Source organism: Magallana gigas, chromosome 2 (assembly GCF_963853765.1).
Source record: "Magallana gigas chromosome 2, xbMagGiga1.1, whole genome shotgun sequence".
Taxonomy (NCBI): Eukaryota; Metazoa; Mollusca; class Bivalvia; order Ostreida; family Ostreidae; genus Magallana; species Magallana gigas.
Window position 1 is genome coordinate 44830056 of NC_088854.1, and position 16871 is coordinate 44846926.

General features: G+C 33.6%; 2 protein-coding genes across 2 annotated transcripts; both read right to left on the bottom strand.

Annotated features, from left to right (window-relative positions):
• Positions 1-290: 290 nt before the first annotated feature.
• Positions 291-8082, bottom strand: LOC105321084 (NADPH-dependent diflavin oxidoreductase 1). Its single transcript, XM_034445427.2, has 16 exons — positions 7990-8082; positions 7310-7452; positions 6735-6812; positions 6471-6568; positions 6082-6180; positions 5646-5747; positions 5230-5433; positions 4793-4914; positions 4165-4337; positions 2656-2703; positions 2328-2435; positions 1874-2072; positions 1517-1576; positions 1312-1430; positions 688-782; positions 291-471 (listed from the first exon to the last, which is right to left on the bottom strand). The coding sequence occupies exons 2-16, from the start codon at positions 7442-7444 to the stop codon at positions 327-329; spliced, it is 1785 nt and encodes a 594-aa protein (XP_034301318.2). The 5' UTR covers positions 7445-7452; positions 7990-8082; the 3' UTR covers positions 291-326.
• Positions 8083-9745: 1663 nt separating this feature from the next.
• Positions 9746-15329, bottom strand: LOC105321102 (paired box protein Pax-6). The gene is made up of 7 exons (XM_034445428.2): positions 15158-15329; positions 14809-14829; positions 12335-12497; positions 11180-11338; positions 10746-11030; positions 10386-10573; positions 9746-10187 (listed from the first exon to the last, which is right to left on the bottom strand). Exons 1-7 carry the CDS (start codon positions 15212-15214, stop codon positions 9930-9932), a joined length of 1131 nt encoding a protein of 376 aa, XP_034301319.1. The 5' UTR covers positions 15215-15329; the 3' UTR covers positions 9746-9929.
• Between the last annotated feature and the right edge of the window lie 1542 nt (positions 15330-16871).

A 16871-nucleotide genomic window follows, 5' to 3' on the forward strand; every position in this document is an offset into this window, starting at 1 on the left:
AAATGATGTAAATGAACATGTACAATGTACAGTAAAACATGCTTATAACGAAATGCCAGGGACGGGCGATTTTACTTTGTTATAAGCGTAATCCGTTATATACATCAAGTTTAAAACCTGTAACAAAGTCTCAGGGATTGAAATTCAATTCGCTGTAAGTGTCAATTCAATATTAAGCGTGTTCGCTATAACCATGTTTTACTGTAATTGAAAGTTTTTCTTCTGAAACCATTACCTATTGAGGGTATTTCATTCAGTGCCCGACCATTAAGACAACAGGAGACTAGGCGTTAAAATCAATACTTTATTACTAATCCTTCACGTCATCAGCTCCAGGTTTCTGCCTGGAATCTTCGAGTCTGCTCCAGGCGATGGATACAGCTGTCCGCTTCAGCACTCGTCATGTGTCCGTGTTGTTGTATGATATTGTGGAGAGCCGATTTCACATCATCAGGCATTTGTTTGGCATTTCTTGAAAGAAACACATGTTCAATTCAATGACTTTTAAAAATTGTAGCACAAGTACATGTACATTTGCTTCTCAAATTAAGAAGATGTCGCATTTTTATGCCAAAATGTTTTAACTGATATTGGGGAATTTTTTTTAAACCTTGAAGCTTTGTACAATGAAAACTTGAAATTTGTTTTAATTGTTTCAATAGCAAAAGCTTGAACACTTGGTCTTACCCGGCAATGAAGAACCAGGCTTTCTCCTCCTCTAGGAGTTTCCACAGTAAAGCTCCCTTGTCAGACATCACATGATGGACGTACACCTTTTCTTCCTGAAACAATATTTACAAATTTTATTCTCCTAACAAGGTATCAACAGAAACAAACTTTAAAGAATATTGATAGAATTTTGAGCAACAAGATAAATAAATCATATTTCTTTCTTGTACATAATTCTTAACATGGGCATTTGAAACAAGAAAAATCATCAATATTTGTCATCATTTGTTGACAAAGCAAACTTCTGTAAGCAGGCAATGGATAACTTCTAGAAAGCTTCCCCAATTCAAGTATTCTGCAACACATTTTAATGGCCAACTATGAAATTTCGTTACTCGCCCTTATTTTAACCTGGCACCAGGATCATGAACCAATTTCAGGCTTAAGTCAATTTTCAGTCAGCCATAAAATGATTGTTTATCATATTTGGACAATTGAAATTTGTAATTGACAATTTTTTATCTAGATATTTTTAATTGCATTTCTATTTTTTCAGTGATTTCAATCAAGAGACATTAAGACAGTTTACAATTTTTGACTAAAGTCTAAGTTTGCTTCATGATCCTGTAGCCTGATCCTGACCTGGTCTCTGGAGAATGCTGTGTACAGCTCTAGGTAGCCCTTGTTAACTGCAGACTCCCACTCCTCCTTACAGAGGAAATCCTTGTCCCAATTCCTACATCCAAAGAAAAGGATGTTTCCTGAAAGAAACATCACACTAGTTTATTCATTCTTCAGGACTTTTTGTATGTTCAAAGATTCATACTATGTACAATAAATAACTCACTGCTTGATGGGGCAGTGGATCTCTCTTGGATAAAACTTCTAAAAGGAGCAACACCTGTGCCTTTGTATCAAATAAAAGAAATTGGTTGGTTTTTTAATTCAATCTCTAATCACTTTTCACATACATTTGTACAACCATACTTGAATCATGTGAATTTCTAGGTCTAAACAGGAACTATCTACACATTAAAAATTAAAGCTGGCTTATGCCTTAATTTACTTTCAATTCACTGTACATTTAAACATTATTCATTTTTTCTGACACAGGAACTAAAAAAATAACTTTCTTTTTGTTCCTTGATATGATTGATATCACCAACTCCTACATACCGTAAACACAGAAATGTTTTGTCATTACCTGGTCCCACCATGATCACTGGAGTAACAGCCTCTTTAGGAAATACGATTGTTCCTTTCTTGACCCACAGAGGGACCACAGGTCTCTCTGCAACCTTTAACCTCGACAGCCATGTTGAACAGACTCCTCTTCTGGGTTTTTGAAGTCTAGTTTTATATTCTACAACTGCCATCAGTATTTGAATTTCGTCAGGATGAACCTTTTCACAAAATATAATTAGACATTAACTTTTTATGTACCGGTACACATAATAGGATACTCTATAGAAAAAGAAGTTCTGTATTTTAAATATAGAAGAAAATTCATAATCTAGCTGGTACAGTTTAGTGAAAAAATGTTGTGTGTGTAAAGAAAATTATTAAATTGAATACATCCCATTTAAAATGATTACAAAGTACAGTTATTGCAAGTCAACCATTGATCAAAGTCAATTTGCATACCATGGTATACTCACAACTTGAGATGAGGCTATGGAAAATGCACGAGGTTGGAGTTGAGGTATAACATCGAAGAGGTATTCAAAAGGTAGCCAACTGCTTGTGTGGGGAAAATCTTGTAAAACCTGCACATCAAATATACGGTAGAAAAAATATGGCTGCAAATGATTTCAAATTTGAAATTTTCATAGAATATTTGGTGCTTAAGATAGAAATAATTTAACTTTGCTCTTTTGAACAATCAATTTCATCTTTTTTTCCTGTAATCCATTCATTTTGTTCCCAAGTGGAAATGAAACGCCTTTGTCTGTCAGGATAAGATCTGTACAAAACAATATAACATACCTCCAGAATAGATCTTTTGACTCTATTACAATATGAATAGAGCTCTTCCTGTAAAAGAAAAGTATGGACAATCACATATATCTGCATGATGTACAATGGCATAAAAAACTTAACATGATGATATGCAAGTAGGCTGAAAGCTGGTCTGCCCCCCCCCCCCCCCCAAATAAATACTGTACAGAAAGAGCAATGTTGTATCAAAGCATGTGGGTACAAACATATATAAAGGTAACAGAAATGTGTGACTATCTCTCTATCATGATGAAAAAGTATTAAGGATATTAAAGATAAAGGAAATCATTAGAGACTTAAATCTCCTTTAAAGTCTTACATATGTAAATGTACATTAGATATGGTGATGAAAATATTGGGTATGTGTAAATATGAACATGTACAATGTATTTAACGAGGCCGAGTACAGAACGAGTACGCACGCTTTAGCGCAGCGTTTCATTTGTATTGTGACGTCATCTTTTTGCGTTGTTGACGCCATGGCGTGATAGTTTCAACTGCAGATCTTTAGCAAAATTTGTTGAAAATAGCTCGTTTGATGCGTAAAATTGATTTTATATTGTGGAATAAACATAAATGTCTCAAAGTATAAGCTATATTTGGGCTCGGGTCGAAAACGTGAAGAGGGTTCAGCAAGCCTAGCCCTCTCACGTTTTCTTAACCTGCCTAAATATAGCTTAATTCATATATTTCAAGACAGAAACCATGTATTTTATATTAATGACCCTTTATATGTGATGTTATATATTCATTTATTACTTAGATATGTCTGAATGTTTTAATAATACTATAAAGATCACCATTTCCGTTTTTGCCAAATAAAAAATAGCCATTATCTGACAAACTGGGAAATTGGGTATACAAAAAAAAAACAATTTTGATAAGATCCCTGGAACAAACCAGGAGGTAAAAGGTTTTTTTTATTTGACCATTTGATGCCTTTTAGCAATAACTTTAATATGTAGAACAGAAAAAGAAATCCCTAGGGCAGAAGTTTAAAAAAAATGTAAAAAATGTGCAAAATTGATACATTTCAAGCAAAATCCCGTAGGGTTCTATGTTAAAAATTAACAAACTTTGAGATGACCCCTTAAACAAACGGTGTGGTAAATGTCTTATTTTTTTATCTTAAAAAAAGAATTATATCAGTAGAAATTCATGTAAAAAATTTCATTCAAAAATCTAGGGCAGAAAAAATTAGACCCGGCCTCGTTAAAGAGATGCAAAAGTTAGAACACATTTTATAATTTTTGTTTACTTTATTGATACTGTAGATTCCTTTACACGAGTACTTAAATCCGTGATTCAAATGTTTTGCATAAAATTGCGAACATCAAATTTTTATCGTAGTCTTATTTAGTTTATATCTGTCCAAAAAATATACGGGAAATGTTTCAATTCGCGAGATGTACTTCTCGTGATTTTATGCAGATATAAATTCCTCGCTTTTAATTAGGTATCTACAGTACATGAACAAAGCAATCTTCCGACAAATACCTGTCCTTCCGGAGTACAAAACTCCTGCAGTTTTTCCTTCTCCAGTTCATTGGTTGAAAACAGAGCCATGAACTCAAAGAAAGAACGCCTGGGAACTGAATTAATGTCTAAGTAATGTTGTACCAAATGGTGGACAGAGCAGGGCTGTGGTAGCTGAGATGGTAGGGGAATATCTGGAAAATCACAAAAAACATTACTGTATACAGCGAAATATTCCCTCCCGTTTTATGTTCACCCTTAAGCCCTCGTTGTCATAGGGCGAATTTAAGACTTGCGAAGTCCAATATCTCAAACTATCTCTCTTTAAATACAACTCCGTCTGGGTGAATTAAAGACTAGGCAAAACTGTTTGCAAGCCTAGAAGGGCAAAAATTACACAGCGGCGAAAATAACCTTGTATACAGTTACAGAATTGCAAAAGGCAAGAGCGACAAAGTTGCTAAAATGGGTGTAAATGCTAGAGCCATAGCAGAGAGTCAAATTGTATTCCACTGGGTTAAATGTACCTCCTCATTCCATAGCATAATATGTGATTATAAACTGTTACACTATAAGTGACAATTATCCATAGTTCTCTTAATAAATGGTGGAATGTAACACAATGTACAGTAATAAAATGATGCATTACTAGGATCATTCTGCTGTAGTGTGAATATTTGTTGTGGATCCAATTTCATCATTGTTAAGAATTCTTGAACTGAATCTTCTGAGTTCTGTGGCTGTATCATCACAACATCGCCTGGGTCATATCTGTAAAAATACCACGGTCAATATACAACAAGATTTTTATCACTTACAATAAAGTAATTGCTTTAAAAACCAAATTGCTTTGACATCAAACAGAAAACACTGATATAATAAGTATAACCCTTCACAATATACAATTGCTAAACCAAGCTCAAAATAAGGTCACTACATCTAAACAGAGTACATGCATTCTTCAAGTTTCATTTCAACAGTAAATAGCTTTTCATGATTTCTACAAAATTTATGATAAAAAAAAAAAGAGACAGCAGTATATAATGAGAGTTGTGCTTGTATTGACACTCTGAGAAATAATGTTACTTGATTCCTGAGCCTCGTACGTCCAATCGAATCAGTCGAACATCCTGCCAGTGGTCATCACTTGTCAACCGTTCGTTGCTGATCAATGGAGCATGAAATGGGCAGTCCTTGCCATACTGTGATATACCATTAGATTCCGATGAGGATACCCCAAGGACTCTATCTTCAGCAGGGTTTATCTCCACCTTATATCTAGGAGGGGGTCTGTAGAGGAACAGTATCGTTGTAAACCATGATACTTATGTCAAAACTAAGAATTTTTTTTTATTGGGGAGTGGGTTTAATAATCAATACCTGATATGTGCATTTTAAAGCTACCCGTTACTCTACAGATACTGATCAATTGCAGACCTTTATATTACATGTATGTAACATGTCTGTAAAGATAAGATAATTAACACTTGAATGATACAAACTTGACATCCGCTGGGATTATTTCTTGTCCTGGAGGCAGTGGGTACAGACTTAGAACATTCTGCCACAAATCTCTCATCCACGGATAAATCACTGCATCAGCCCTGAGTAAACATAAATGAATAAAGATAAAGATTTAAAATCCATTGAGAGCTTAAATTCAGGGGTGGGTAAGGAGTTGAGATATATTTCATAAAAGATGAGGCACCATTTACAGTAAAACACGCTTATAACAAAGTCCTTTGCTTAGTTATAAGCATAATTCGTTATATCTGTCAACATTACAACATGTAATTAAGTCACAGGGATTGAAAACCTCTTCGCTATAAGCGTCCATTCATTATAAGCGTGTTCACTATAACAGTGTTTTACTGTATTAATCAATGACACCACAAAAATTTCGTTCCGTTTCATAAGTTACTGTACACAATTGATTACCCAAGGTCATGCTGATCGTCCGCTAGTCCCACCGACTGTAAGCCCTCTGCCCCAAGCTGTACAAGCCGCTTATACAACTTCTTGGCAATGAAATTGAATCTGTCAATACAATAAAACTCAATGTTAAAATCAAACAAACACAATCGTATGTTTTTGTATGGTATATATGTCTACGTAAATATACCTGGTATTTTGCATGAAAATACCTTCTTTTTTTTAATTCAGATTGATCCAAATATTAATAAGCCAGAAGAGATGTATTTTCAGTCCATTTTAGAATATGGAATGTGCTTTTTAAGTTTTTGTATGCTTTCTGTAAATGTGAGAATCATTGTGTAGAGGTTTTTAGTGTTGAAGTGACCACAGAGGTCCAAGCACTGAAATCTTACTTTTGATATGAAGAATCTCCAAGGCCCAAAACAGCAAACTTCATCTTCATTAAAGAATTATTTGGCAAATTCTTCCTCATTATAAATTTCCAAAACATCTGAAAATGTTCAATTGACACAGTAATATACATTTATTGATATTTGTATGTAAGATTTATTTCAGAAATAAACAGCAACTTAAAAAGTTCACCGGGATATGAACTTGGTTAGTCATGTGGTCTAGATTGCTTTGTCCTTTTCCCTATGAATCACTGTGACCCCTACCTTCATGTTGTCAGGAGGGTCCCCCTGTCCTGTTGTGGCACAAACAAACAACACTAGCTCTTCATTGAGGAGGTTCACCTGCACATTAAGAGACAATTGTGAGTTTCAAAATATGAAATGACAATAATGGCATTATCATGCAGTAGGGGTGAGATTCGGTTTCACGTATAATACAACAATATAACAAATTAAGACCACTACTGTACAAGTTTACTATAAACTTCAAACTGATTAAAATCAAATCCTCAATCCGCTCCTTGTTTTTCTTTTGTCGCTACACGAGGATGAAAAACAAGATGTGGATCGAGGAACTGATTTTAATCAGATTGCTATAAACTTTTGTTGACTACTGTGGAATCATTTTTAAACGTGGGGGTCAATATTTGTGGGTAGCCAAAGATTTTTTGGTTGGCGGGGACGTTAATTTCATTGGTAGCAAGTTCTATTTCATAAATAAATATGAAACAAATGCTTGCATATAAGTTCGTTGGGACATAAATTCGTGGGCAAGAGTTCCCCATGAAAGCCGTGAACATTGGTCCCCCTTAAACAATGATGATTCCACAGGAACATACCACTGTGTAGTCATCAAGGGGCATAACTCTGGTGGACAGTAAGCGTCGTTTGGCCTCTCTGGCAAATTTCTCCGCAACATCCTGCGCTGTTCCTGTCTGACTTCCATACAGAATCAGAATTCTTCTGTCACCCATCGAATCCTCTAATGAGAAAACTACTTTCAATATATTATAGTAAAATATCAATTTCTTGACATAAATGTAATTGTCATAGAAGAGGAGGAAGTCCACAACTAGGCTCGAACTCGGGACCCTTCAATTTCAGTTTACGTTCTACCGACTGAGCTAAAGGGTTAACCCACTAATGTTAGCTTGTGCTAGTAGGAGCGTGTCAGACTGAGTCTTATATACAGTACACTGTCACATTATTAGATTATCATGTATTATAAGTAAACAATACATTCACAAAATAATTCTGAGCTCAAACTTGTCAAATATGAAGTGTAGGGGTTCCTTACTAATGAGGTTCAGTAAACTTTAATTTCTTACTTGTTTATAATATATCAGCTAGCTCTATATAACTTTACCAAGAACAGTCAAAATAGCATGTGCACAAGTCAATTTGCTGTCAGATTAAAAACTAAGTGTTAATTGAAGTACGGTTAACCACTAAACAAATGTTCGACAACATTATGAACATAAAAGCGCATCCAGACTACACTTTTATAACATTAAAATACCTGATCACCGTCTTCCTTAAATCCGGATGAGGTCCGTTTTGGTTTTTATTTTACGAAACAAATTTCGTCTTCGTCGCTGGAAAGCTTTATATTTATATATTGTTATTTGGACGATCGAAGCGCTGGGTTGACAAAGACAGAGAGAAAGGGAAAGTAAGATTTAGTTTCGGAAGCAACATCATTTAATTTAAAGCATCGTTATATGTTATTTTGCTTCTACGGACAAGTCTCATATTGTGTAATTTGTTCCTTTCTAATCAAATATACAGCTACTTGATTTAAACCGTTAGAGGAATAGAAGGTAAGGACCTCTCAGTTTTTTTATGAAATTGATTGCTGGATTGCTGATGTTGATTGTTCATGTTAACACTGGTTAAGTATGAAAATGAAATGATTTTTCAAGACTGCTGTAAATACACACGATTTTTTTTTCCAGAGATTGTCGAAGAATAAATGAAAATCTGTTCATTGCCTCTGTTGATAGGGGCAATTTGCAGTAAGTGGTGGGACACGTAAAAAGGTGATTACAGACAAAATTGACTTTGTAATACACTTGCAGACATTCATAAGGACACCATGCTCTTTAAATTGGAAGAAATTCTCAAATGGATAGGAATCACAGCCTTCGAAGTATGGCTACACTTAGTATCTGTATTTGTATTTTCCTTTTTGGCAGTTTTCAAATATGAGGGCTTAATTCACTGCACCTGGTATGAAGCGTTTATTCCACTTTTCATTTGTGACGGACTGTGTGCCTATTTTGTGATCATTGTGTACATTCGGATGTACAGAGATCGCTCCTCCGTCATCCGACTTTTGTCTTCACTTCTTTCTGTGGTGCTACTCTTTGTTTTTAAAGTGTTATTATGCCAGAAACTCAGCAAGGAGAAGATAATCACTTACTCTGAAGTGATGGTCCCTTTATTTGCTCTTGTGGTCATTGTCATGTTCAGATCTTGTCATAATAATTCATGACTAGCAAATATATTTTCATGATTTTGATTTAATTTTTCAAGCAATGAGATATTTTTATTGTTATACTTGTGAGTATTGGCTTACTTTTGAATTCATTATGGTAACTCATTACTTGCAAATTTGATTTTATGTAATGTGAGTGGATATATCATGGTAATTTTTTTTTTTTAAATATGTTTAAAATACCTGGTAAAAATGTATTTTCAAGATTCATATTTGATTTTTAAGGATGATATTTATACTGCTAGCAAATGTTTTCTCTCCATAAGTATTTACTGTCTTTTGACCGACATTATCAATCCTAGATGAAAATACCCATTTTTCTAGTTTTATGTAAAGATGTGAATACAGACCAAACATGCCAAATGATGTTATATAGAATGTGTAATACATTGTACTAGGTTATTGTAATGTACAACTTACATAAGTTACCAGTACATCTTTGTAGTACATATTTGTAGTACACATATTAATGTCTTTATTTGAAAAACAAGACTAGTTTTTACCACAATCTATTGTAAATAAATAGCTCTGTTGTTGTTTTGTTGATTATTAAAACTTTATATGGTCTGTTCAAGTTTTTCATTCTATTCATATCTTGGTCAACCTTTTGAACGAAGAAACATACTGTATTTTAGAATATATTTGCATTTAACTACTGGGTATTTAGCATACAGAACAGAGAAAGAAGGGAACAAAGAGAACGTCATATACTAGCCCATTAAAACATGGTGCAAGTTACACTACTATTTGTTACCTCTGTATATAAAATAATAACACATGTACCTAAATAGAGACTTTAATTAATGAATCATCAGTCATCAAATATGTCTGTCATAGCATAGAGAAAAAAAATGCATGTAATCAAATCATTCAATGTAATATATTGCACATGGCCAGCCCTTTGTTTGGACATTTATGAAAATGTAAAAACGAGATTGCACAAAAAGTTAAAGATCACATCACTATACAGATTTTCTTTCCTCTGGGTATTTCAGTCTCCTGAATGCTGATTCTTTGCTGCCAATGACATCATGTTCTTCACTGAATGAAATATCGGAGGGTTTGTTCATGAACCTTGCATCTGTTTGAAAACTAGAAAATCCGACTCCATCAGACAGTGAAATGGATGGGAATGCGGGCAGCACAGGATAGGTTGTTTGATGCAAAAAAGTAAACCTTTGGCTTCGCCGCCATTTAGCTCGCCTATTTGAGAACCACACCTGTTTGGAAAAAACAAAACAGAAATGCTAAAACATACTTTATGTTGAATTAAAAAAATAATCTGGAAATCTGATCAGTTTTATTGTAGTGAACAGTTAAGAGACTGAAATATTTAATATCTGCCCAGGTTTATTTTTTGGGTTTTTTTTTTTGGTTTTTTTTTTTTTTGGGGGGGGGGGGGGGTCAGTTAAGGTTACCTGGACTCTGGCCTCAGACAGGTTGGTTTTGGTGGCCAATTCCTCCCTGGTCTGGACGCCTGGGTAGTGGGCTTTCTGAAATGACTGCTCCAGGAGGTCCAACTGTTGGGAGGTGAAGGTCGTTCTATTCCGCCTGAGTTTGGAAGTCGATGTTTCTGTTTCCTCATCCTCCTTGGGGGTACATGCATCTGCAAAGTGCAGGTATATGATATAATGCAAGTGATTTTTCATGTTTCAAATTTTATTTACTTATCAAAGACGGTGATTTATTAGAAAAGAAAATGATTTTCGCAATTTAGATTTGTATCAATTACGTGAAATTAAAAAAAAAATCAAAAGCCAGACTGTTGTTTCTCGTACCCTTTGAGGTTATTTCTTTCTCTTCTTCGGAACACACAGGTTCAAATTCTTGTGTAGCTTTGAACATCTCCGTGTGTTCCTCGGAACGATGTTGGGGCCTGTAGATGGTCGAGGGGTCTGGAAAAGACAACATGGAGCTCCACAGCGGTGGAGCAGGGGGTGGAAACTGATAGAGGGAATTGTTGAGCATCCTTGCGTACGCCATTGCTGTTCTATCTGCCGCCCTGTTTCGAATGATTCTATTGATGGAACTGACACTCGGAAGGTTACTTTGTGTACAAATTCCTGTTAAATGAAAGACAATCTTTGATTTATTTTTTAAAATAGATTGACAATGCAAATGGTTATAAATGTGGGTTTTTTTTTTAATAAATGCACGTTCATTTCTTTAATTACTGGATTATGTGAAATTCGACAACAAGAAGTTGATTGACCTTCTTTGAGGAGTTTGTCTCTGATCTCCCACGCAAAGATCGTGGGGTTACCACTCTTGTACTCCTCTATTTTCATCACCACGGTGGGCGTGGCTACTTTCGGTTTACTTCCGCCTATCGTACTCCTCCTGTTCCCAATAACAGAGTCGATGTATGGAGCTGAAAGAATTGAAATCAAAATCACTTAATATCTTTAACCTAGATTACTCAATTATGTAATAGTTAATGAGATAGATAGAGACAGACAGACAATATTTATTAATTTTTTTTTTATTCATAATGAAACGAATTTTTCCAAGCGGAAAACTTTCCCCTCTTATGCGGGACAAGCTTCAGTGATTTTGCATTAGAATTCGGCAACAGATGCAGGCTAATGACAACATAACTAGAAAATCAGATTCACAAAGACAGTGATATGGTTTGATGGGCAAACAACCTGTTGTTTGTTGGAATCGATCAACTTATCAAGTTTAACTTTCGCGTGGTTTGATCAATCTCGCGTGATATTTTACCCTCCCTATGTGTGCCCTTTTGTTAAGTGATATTAAAATGCACTATAATATTTGAATTAGACATATTTTATCAAGTTTCATTATGATTAGTTATTTATTTCATTTTTAAAATGTTGCTAAAAAAATTTTTGAAGCCCCTTTTATTTTATTTATATCTTACCGAAATTTGTTTATGTTGAAACTTTGAACTATATTGGCATTCACTTTAGATATCTTGTATACCAGCGGTATTTTTGTCTGAATAACAATTTTCAAATAGATAAATTTACACCCTTCGTGTACGTATTACATTATACAAGACTGAAGATCTATCATTCCAGAAATCATTATTGACTAAGATCATACAACATATACACAATGTAAAATAGTTTGTAATCAATCCATACGGTACTGCAACAAATATACAGGGTGCGAATATTTTATCGATAAACTGGTAGCTAACTGAATTTTAAATACATGTATGAAGTTTATCACTAAAATTAAGATTTATTTTAGAACAAATGAATTAAAAATTCGTCTCCAATCTCTCATTTGGGTAATTTTTTTAAATTTTCAAATAGAAAACATTAATTATCAAGATTTTCAAAATTTAACAGAGAGGTCCTTTTATTTTATTAACTACGCCTCTTAATTTAGTCCATACCCCACATCACACGGTGAGCCACAGGGGGGAGCGGGCTCGTGCGATCCAAGTATCTGACACTGGGGGAGGGGGGCAGTGCATAGGGTCGGAAGAGGGCGGCTTTACCCGCCACATCGTTCCCCACCCCCGAGGGACTGGCAGAGTTTGATGAAAATCCTGACATCTGAAAAGATAACCACACAAAATATTCAATAAAATATCAACATGATTTGTTAAACATTAAAAAATATAGATTTTTTTTTTAAGAATTGGTAGATTTGTTAATTTTGGACATGGACAATTGACGTTTGTAATTAAATATATTTTGAAAACCAAAATTGAGGTTAATGCTGTTTTTATAAATAAGGAATTTTGTAAGGGATAGGGCGGTTTACGTTTCTGAACTTGTGTATAATTCCAGTTGTACATGCATACTAGCTTTATGCAATAAAAATATGCTCGAATCAAATCTAGAACGCTTTTCTTATAACAGTTAATTTTCGGCAAAAAATATATTTGGTAATGCTGGAGTAACTCTAGGATAAAATTATATCTGTTCGGTATTTTTTCATGCAGTAATAATCTTGGCGGTTTAATTATTTTTAACTTTTCTTGGGAAATGAATAAAACTCTTCTTCAATTCAAAGCAAAATCCCTTTTTTAACGGAAAGGATTTAAAAGACATTTAGCTTCCGTTTAAATGAAGCTGCATCGCAATTTAATTGCATGTTCTCATGAATACCGATAGCCCTGCTTAAACTGTGTTAATGTTCCCATCACGTGCAACATATGGCACGTACGAGATTGGGTGCGTTTTCATGTAACTTCATGCAAAAGATAATAACACCGAATACGGTGCACTAAATTTTTACGCGTGAATGACTTTTGTGAAATCGAGAAATGAGCGGCCCGATTTGAGAACCCTCCAAAAAACAATGAACATGTGGGGACCGTGGTCGAATTGATAATTACCGCTATATTTCCTTTTTATGAAACGTGTTAGGATTTAATTTCGGGCGGTATAAGTCGCGTTTATCATTCATAAAAATAATTACACTTGTAAACTGTTGATTGAAACAAAACCACATGCAGACATCACGAATAATTAAGTAGGAAACGATTTGCCTGAAGTTTAATTTCAAAGTTAGAATTTGGGGTAGTAAAAAAAATCTGTAGCAAATGTTTGCAGAATATGGATTAAAGATAAATTATTAATTAGCTTGTACTTTCCAATTGCAGTTTTGTATTATTACAATACATTTTAGAATGAAAAAACTCGTAAATTGTACGAACTTGTTTCTGAACCTTTTGTATGAATACTAGTATGTGTTTTTAATTCTTTTAATCATGATCATAGAATAATGGATGAAATGAAATAAAATATATTCAAATCATTGTTGGGATGGGTTTAAAGACAAGATATGATATACGAACGCAAGCTACAGCTTTTTAAAATGTTGATAAACTTTTCTTTAAACATTTTTAATAATATGCATTTTGGTTAAAAGGGTCAATTGGGCCGAAGTAAACATGATGATAAAATGTGTTTAAAACTTTTATTTACTATAATATATGAAAAAATATGATTTTTGAAAAAAAAATATGACTTTTATCAAAGTATGACGTGCACAGTACATTTATAACGATTGCCTACTGTCTCTAAAACAGTGATTTTTTTTCTCTTCCTCTTTAATTAAATAAAATTAAATGAAAGTAACATGATTACTGTTCACGTGAAGAGAAAGTTTTATTTCTTTCAAAAATAATGTTCATAGTGCCGTAAAGTAGACGGAACTTTGATTCAAACCAGTTAAAGTCACAATGAAACTTGGTAACAAAACTAAAAAAAGACTTAGACCTTGACCACGCATAAGCAACCTTATAATTTGAAGTACATTAGTTCAATAACGTTAATTTTTTTAGTTTGGATTTATCTCTATCAAAAACTTGCGAGAATCCAGAAAATTTTTCCGGTGGTTATTTGAGTTTGCCAGGGAGGTTTGAGGCAATTTTTGGTAATTTTATAATGAAAATTTTAAGAAATTTGAATTGTTCAGGGGGGGGGGGTCCACCTGACTTCCATGAAAAGTATATAATTATTAATAAATATAATAAAGTATAAACATTATAAAAATCGTGGGGTTTCCTTTTCTATATATTATATTATCCTACCCCCCCCCCCCCCCCCGGTGCAAAAAAACCCACAAAAAAAACCAAACAAAAAACAACAACAACAAAAGAAAAACAAACAAACAAAATCAACCAAAAAAATGCAAAAAAAAAAATCAATCTATAAATGTTTTTGAAAATGAAAAAGTAATGAAATCAGCAAATTAAAAAGAATAAAATCTAATCAATTTTTTGTTTAAAAAAGAACAACATAATAAGCAGATAAAATATTTAAAAAATATATATATTTAGAATTTATATTTAAAAATTACAACGCAGTTAATAGAATCATTAAAAATAAAATTTTCAAAATATAGTATGCTCACCTCTCTAGCATCCATCCACTTCTGTGCAAAATTAAAACATTGATTGGAAATTTAAATCTTCTGCAATAAAATTAATTTTAACACTCGACAGGAAATTAGCCCGGTCCCAAAAACTGATCAAATGCGAGATATCCGAGCAATAATTAGCAATTTGACGAATCGAATCTCCGCTGTTAATGTCTCTTTTTTTAAAAAAAAGTGGGGGGAAATCTCTCACCAAAAGTGCTAAATTTGTGAAAGAGGGTAAAAAGAGGAAAATTAACCGTTTAAAAGAGGGATGAAGCGGTTCGTGTTAGACTAGTAACGGGATAGCTACCCGGGCATATATAGATGAATTGAAAACGCGCACCTGTTGTTGAACGTTGAACGAGCGGTGATGACTATCAACTAGATCCCACAAAGTCATCAGCGCTTACCTCAGAACCACAACCCGAGCTCTATGGGTGTAGCACCCCCGGGCGGTGTATAGAATAGCTGCAGTTATATATTAATAATCTACAGATGTCTATCAAACTTTTTATTTCAGTATAATTCAACAAGATCTAACGGACCCGTGTAACAGTTGTCTCATATTAAAAGTGCATGGAATTGCTTTATTATAATCAATAGATAGTAATGAAAGATGGGAGGCTTCTCAATCAGAGTTTAGTATCCATAAAAGGTTAATTTTACAAGCGCGAATTCTGTTTATTGCCCGATTGTTTTGAAATCATTGCAGTATTTCACATCTTCATAAACCCTTGACCAGCGAAAATGAGCAGTTTAGAACAATTTATAATTTCTGTAAAGACCCAATGTGTCTATGTTCAGATATACATGAACATGTACTTTTATAGGATGAATAATATCACGGAAGAACCTTGGCCTCTTTCAACGCATAGATACATAATGAGTAAAATAAATTTTATATATATATTCAAATCCAATAGGCCAAATTTTATTGTAAATTTGTACGAAGGGTTTTCGAGATAATTAGAATCGAACTCCTAATCAACTTATAAAAAGGCGAGACGCTGTACCAACACAGCTGCATACTTGACGAAATATAATCTCACACATTAATTAGAGACTACCCAATCGGCCAATAATTCCAAATACGGCTGTAAGTAATGTTTAAGCCGCGAGTATCGGATTCTTTCAAGCGTTGCATTTAAACACGCCTGTTCTGCTATTATAAAAGATAATGATAATCTAATATTTATCAATTTCAATTGCTATAGCAATATATAAACAGAAAAATGTGGTATCATGGTGCTTCAATATTAATACATTGGGGTTAATTTGGTTTAAGGATGTTGTTTACTCAAGGTTTGAGTAGTCAAATTCGGATTGTTATAAAGTTCATTGTCATGAGTAAAATTTGTTCTAAACACAAAAAATATTTGCAAAATAAATTATTTTTGTCATAACATTCGATATTTTTACTACATGTATATATTATGAAATGAGGCGATACAAAAAATGGACCTAAGAAAAAAAAAGGCAATTTAAACTAAATTTTTCAGATTTTGTATGGTATATTATCATAGCTCTACCATTCACAAATAATATACTTAATATGTTGTTATTCAAATACTTAACCATAGTTTGATATGTATATATGTATATTATATTTTAACATCATAAAAATGTAACTTGACCTATTACACAAGGAGAGGAGATGTACATAGGCTATGCCAGTTGTCCAATCCTATTGAATTTATTCAATAAAATATGTTTAAACTGCAGATTTTGTTTTCCGCTAAAACATTTTTGGCTGTTCTGTGACATTAAAAGCTAAGACTTTTTTTTTAGTAAACATAATTTTGCATATTTTCTGTTATTTTTATCTCAGTTATTCATTAAGATAACCACATGACACGCAATGCAAAAATACATGTATTGAAAAATGCTTTAAAACGATACGCGACACCATATCTCAAAATTTGATCACTGACCTATTTTTATGCCAGCAGAATAAGGTCAATAGAAATAATTAAATAATATACATGATTTAGTGGTATCGTCATTCAATTTCTCGTTTATAAATTGAATCAATAATGGGTAGGGATGTAAAACTGATA

Coding starts and splice junctions, on each gene's coding strand:
- LOC105321102 (XM_034445428.2), bottom strand. CDS start 15,214: ATGACTTTGTGGGATCTAGTTGATAGTCATCACCGCTCGTTCAACGTT. Junction 12,498..14,808: donor AGTGGATGGATGCTAGAGAG/GTGAGCATACTA, acceptor TTATCTTTTCAG/ATGTCAGGATTTTCATCAAA. Junction 10,188..10,385: donor TGTCTGAGGCCAGAGTCCAG/GTAACCTTAACT, acceptor TTTTCCAAACAG/GTGTGGTTCTCAAATAGGCG.
- LOC105321084 (XM_034445427.2), bottom strand. CDS start 7,444: ATGGGTGACAGAAGAATTCTGATTCTGTATGGAAGTCAGACAGGAACA. Junction 5,434..5,645: donor ATAATCCCAGCGGATGTCAA/GTTTGTATCATT, acceptor GTTCCTCTACAG/ACCCCCTCCTAGATATAAGG. Junction 1,577..1,873: donor AGTGATCATGGTGGGACCAG/GTAATGACAAAA, acceptor TTTGATACAAAG/GCACAGGTGTTGCTCCTTTT.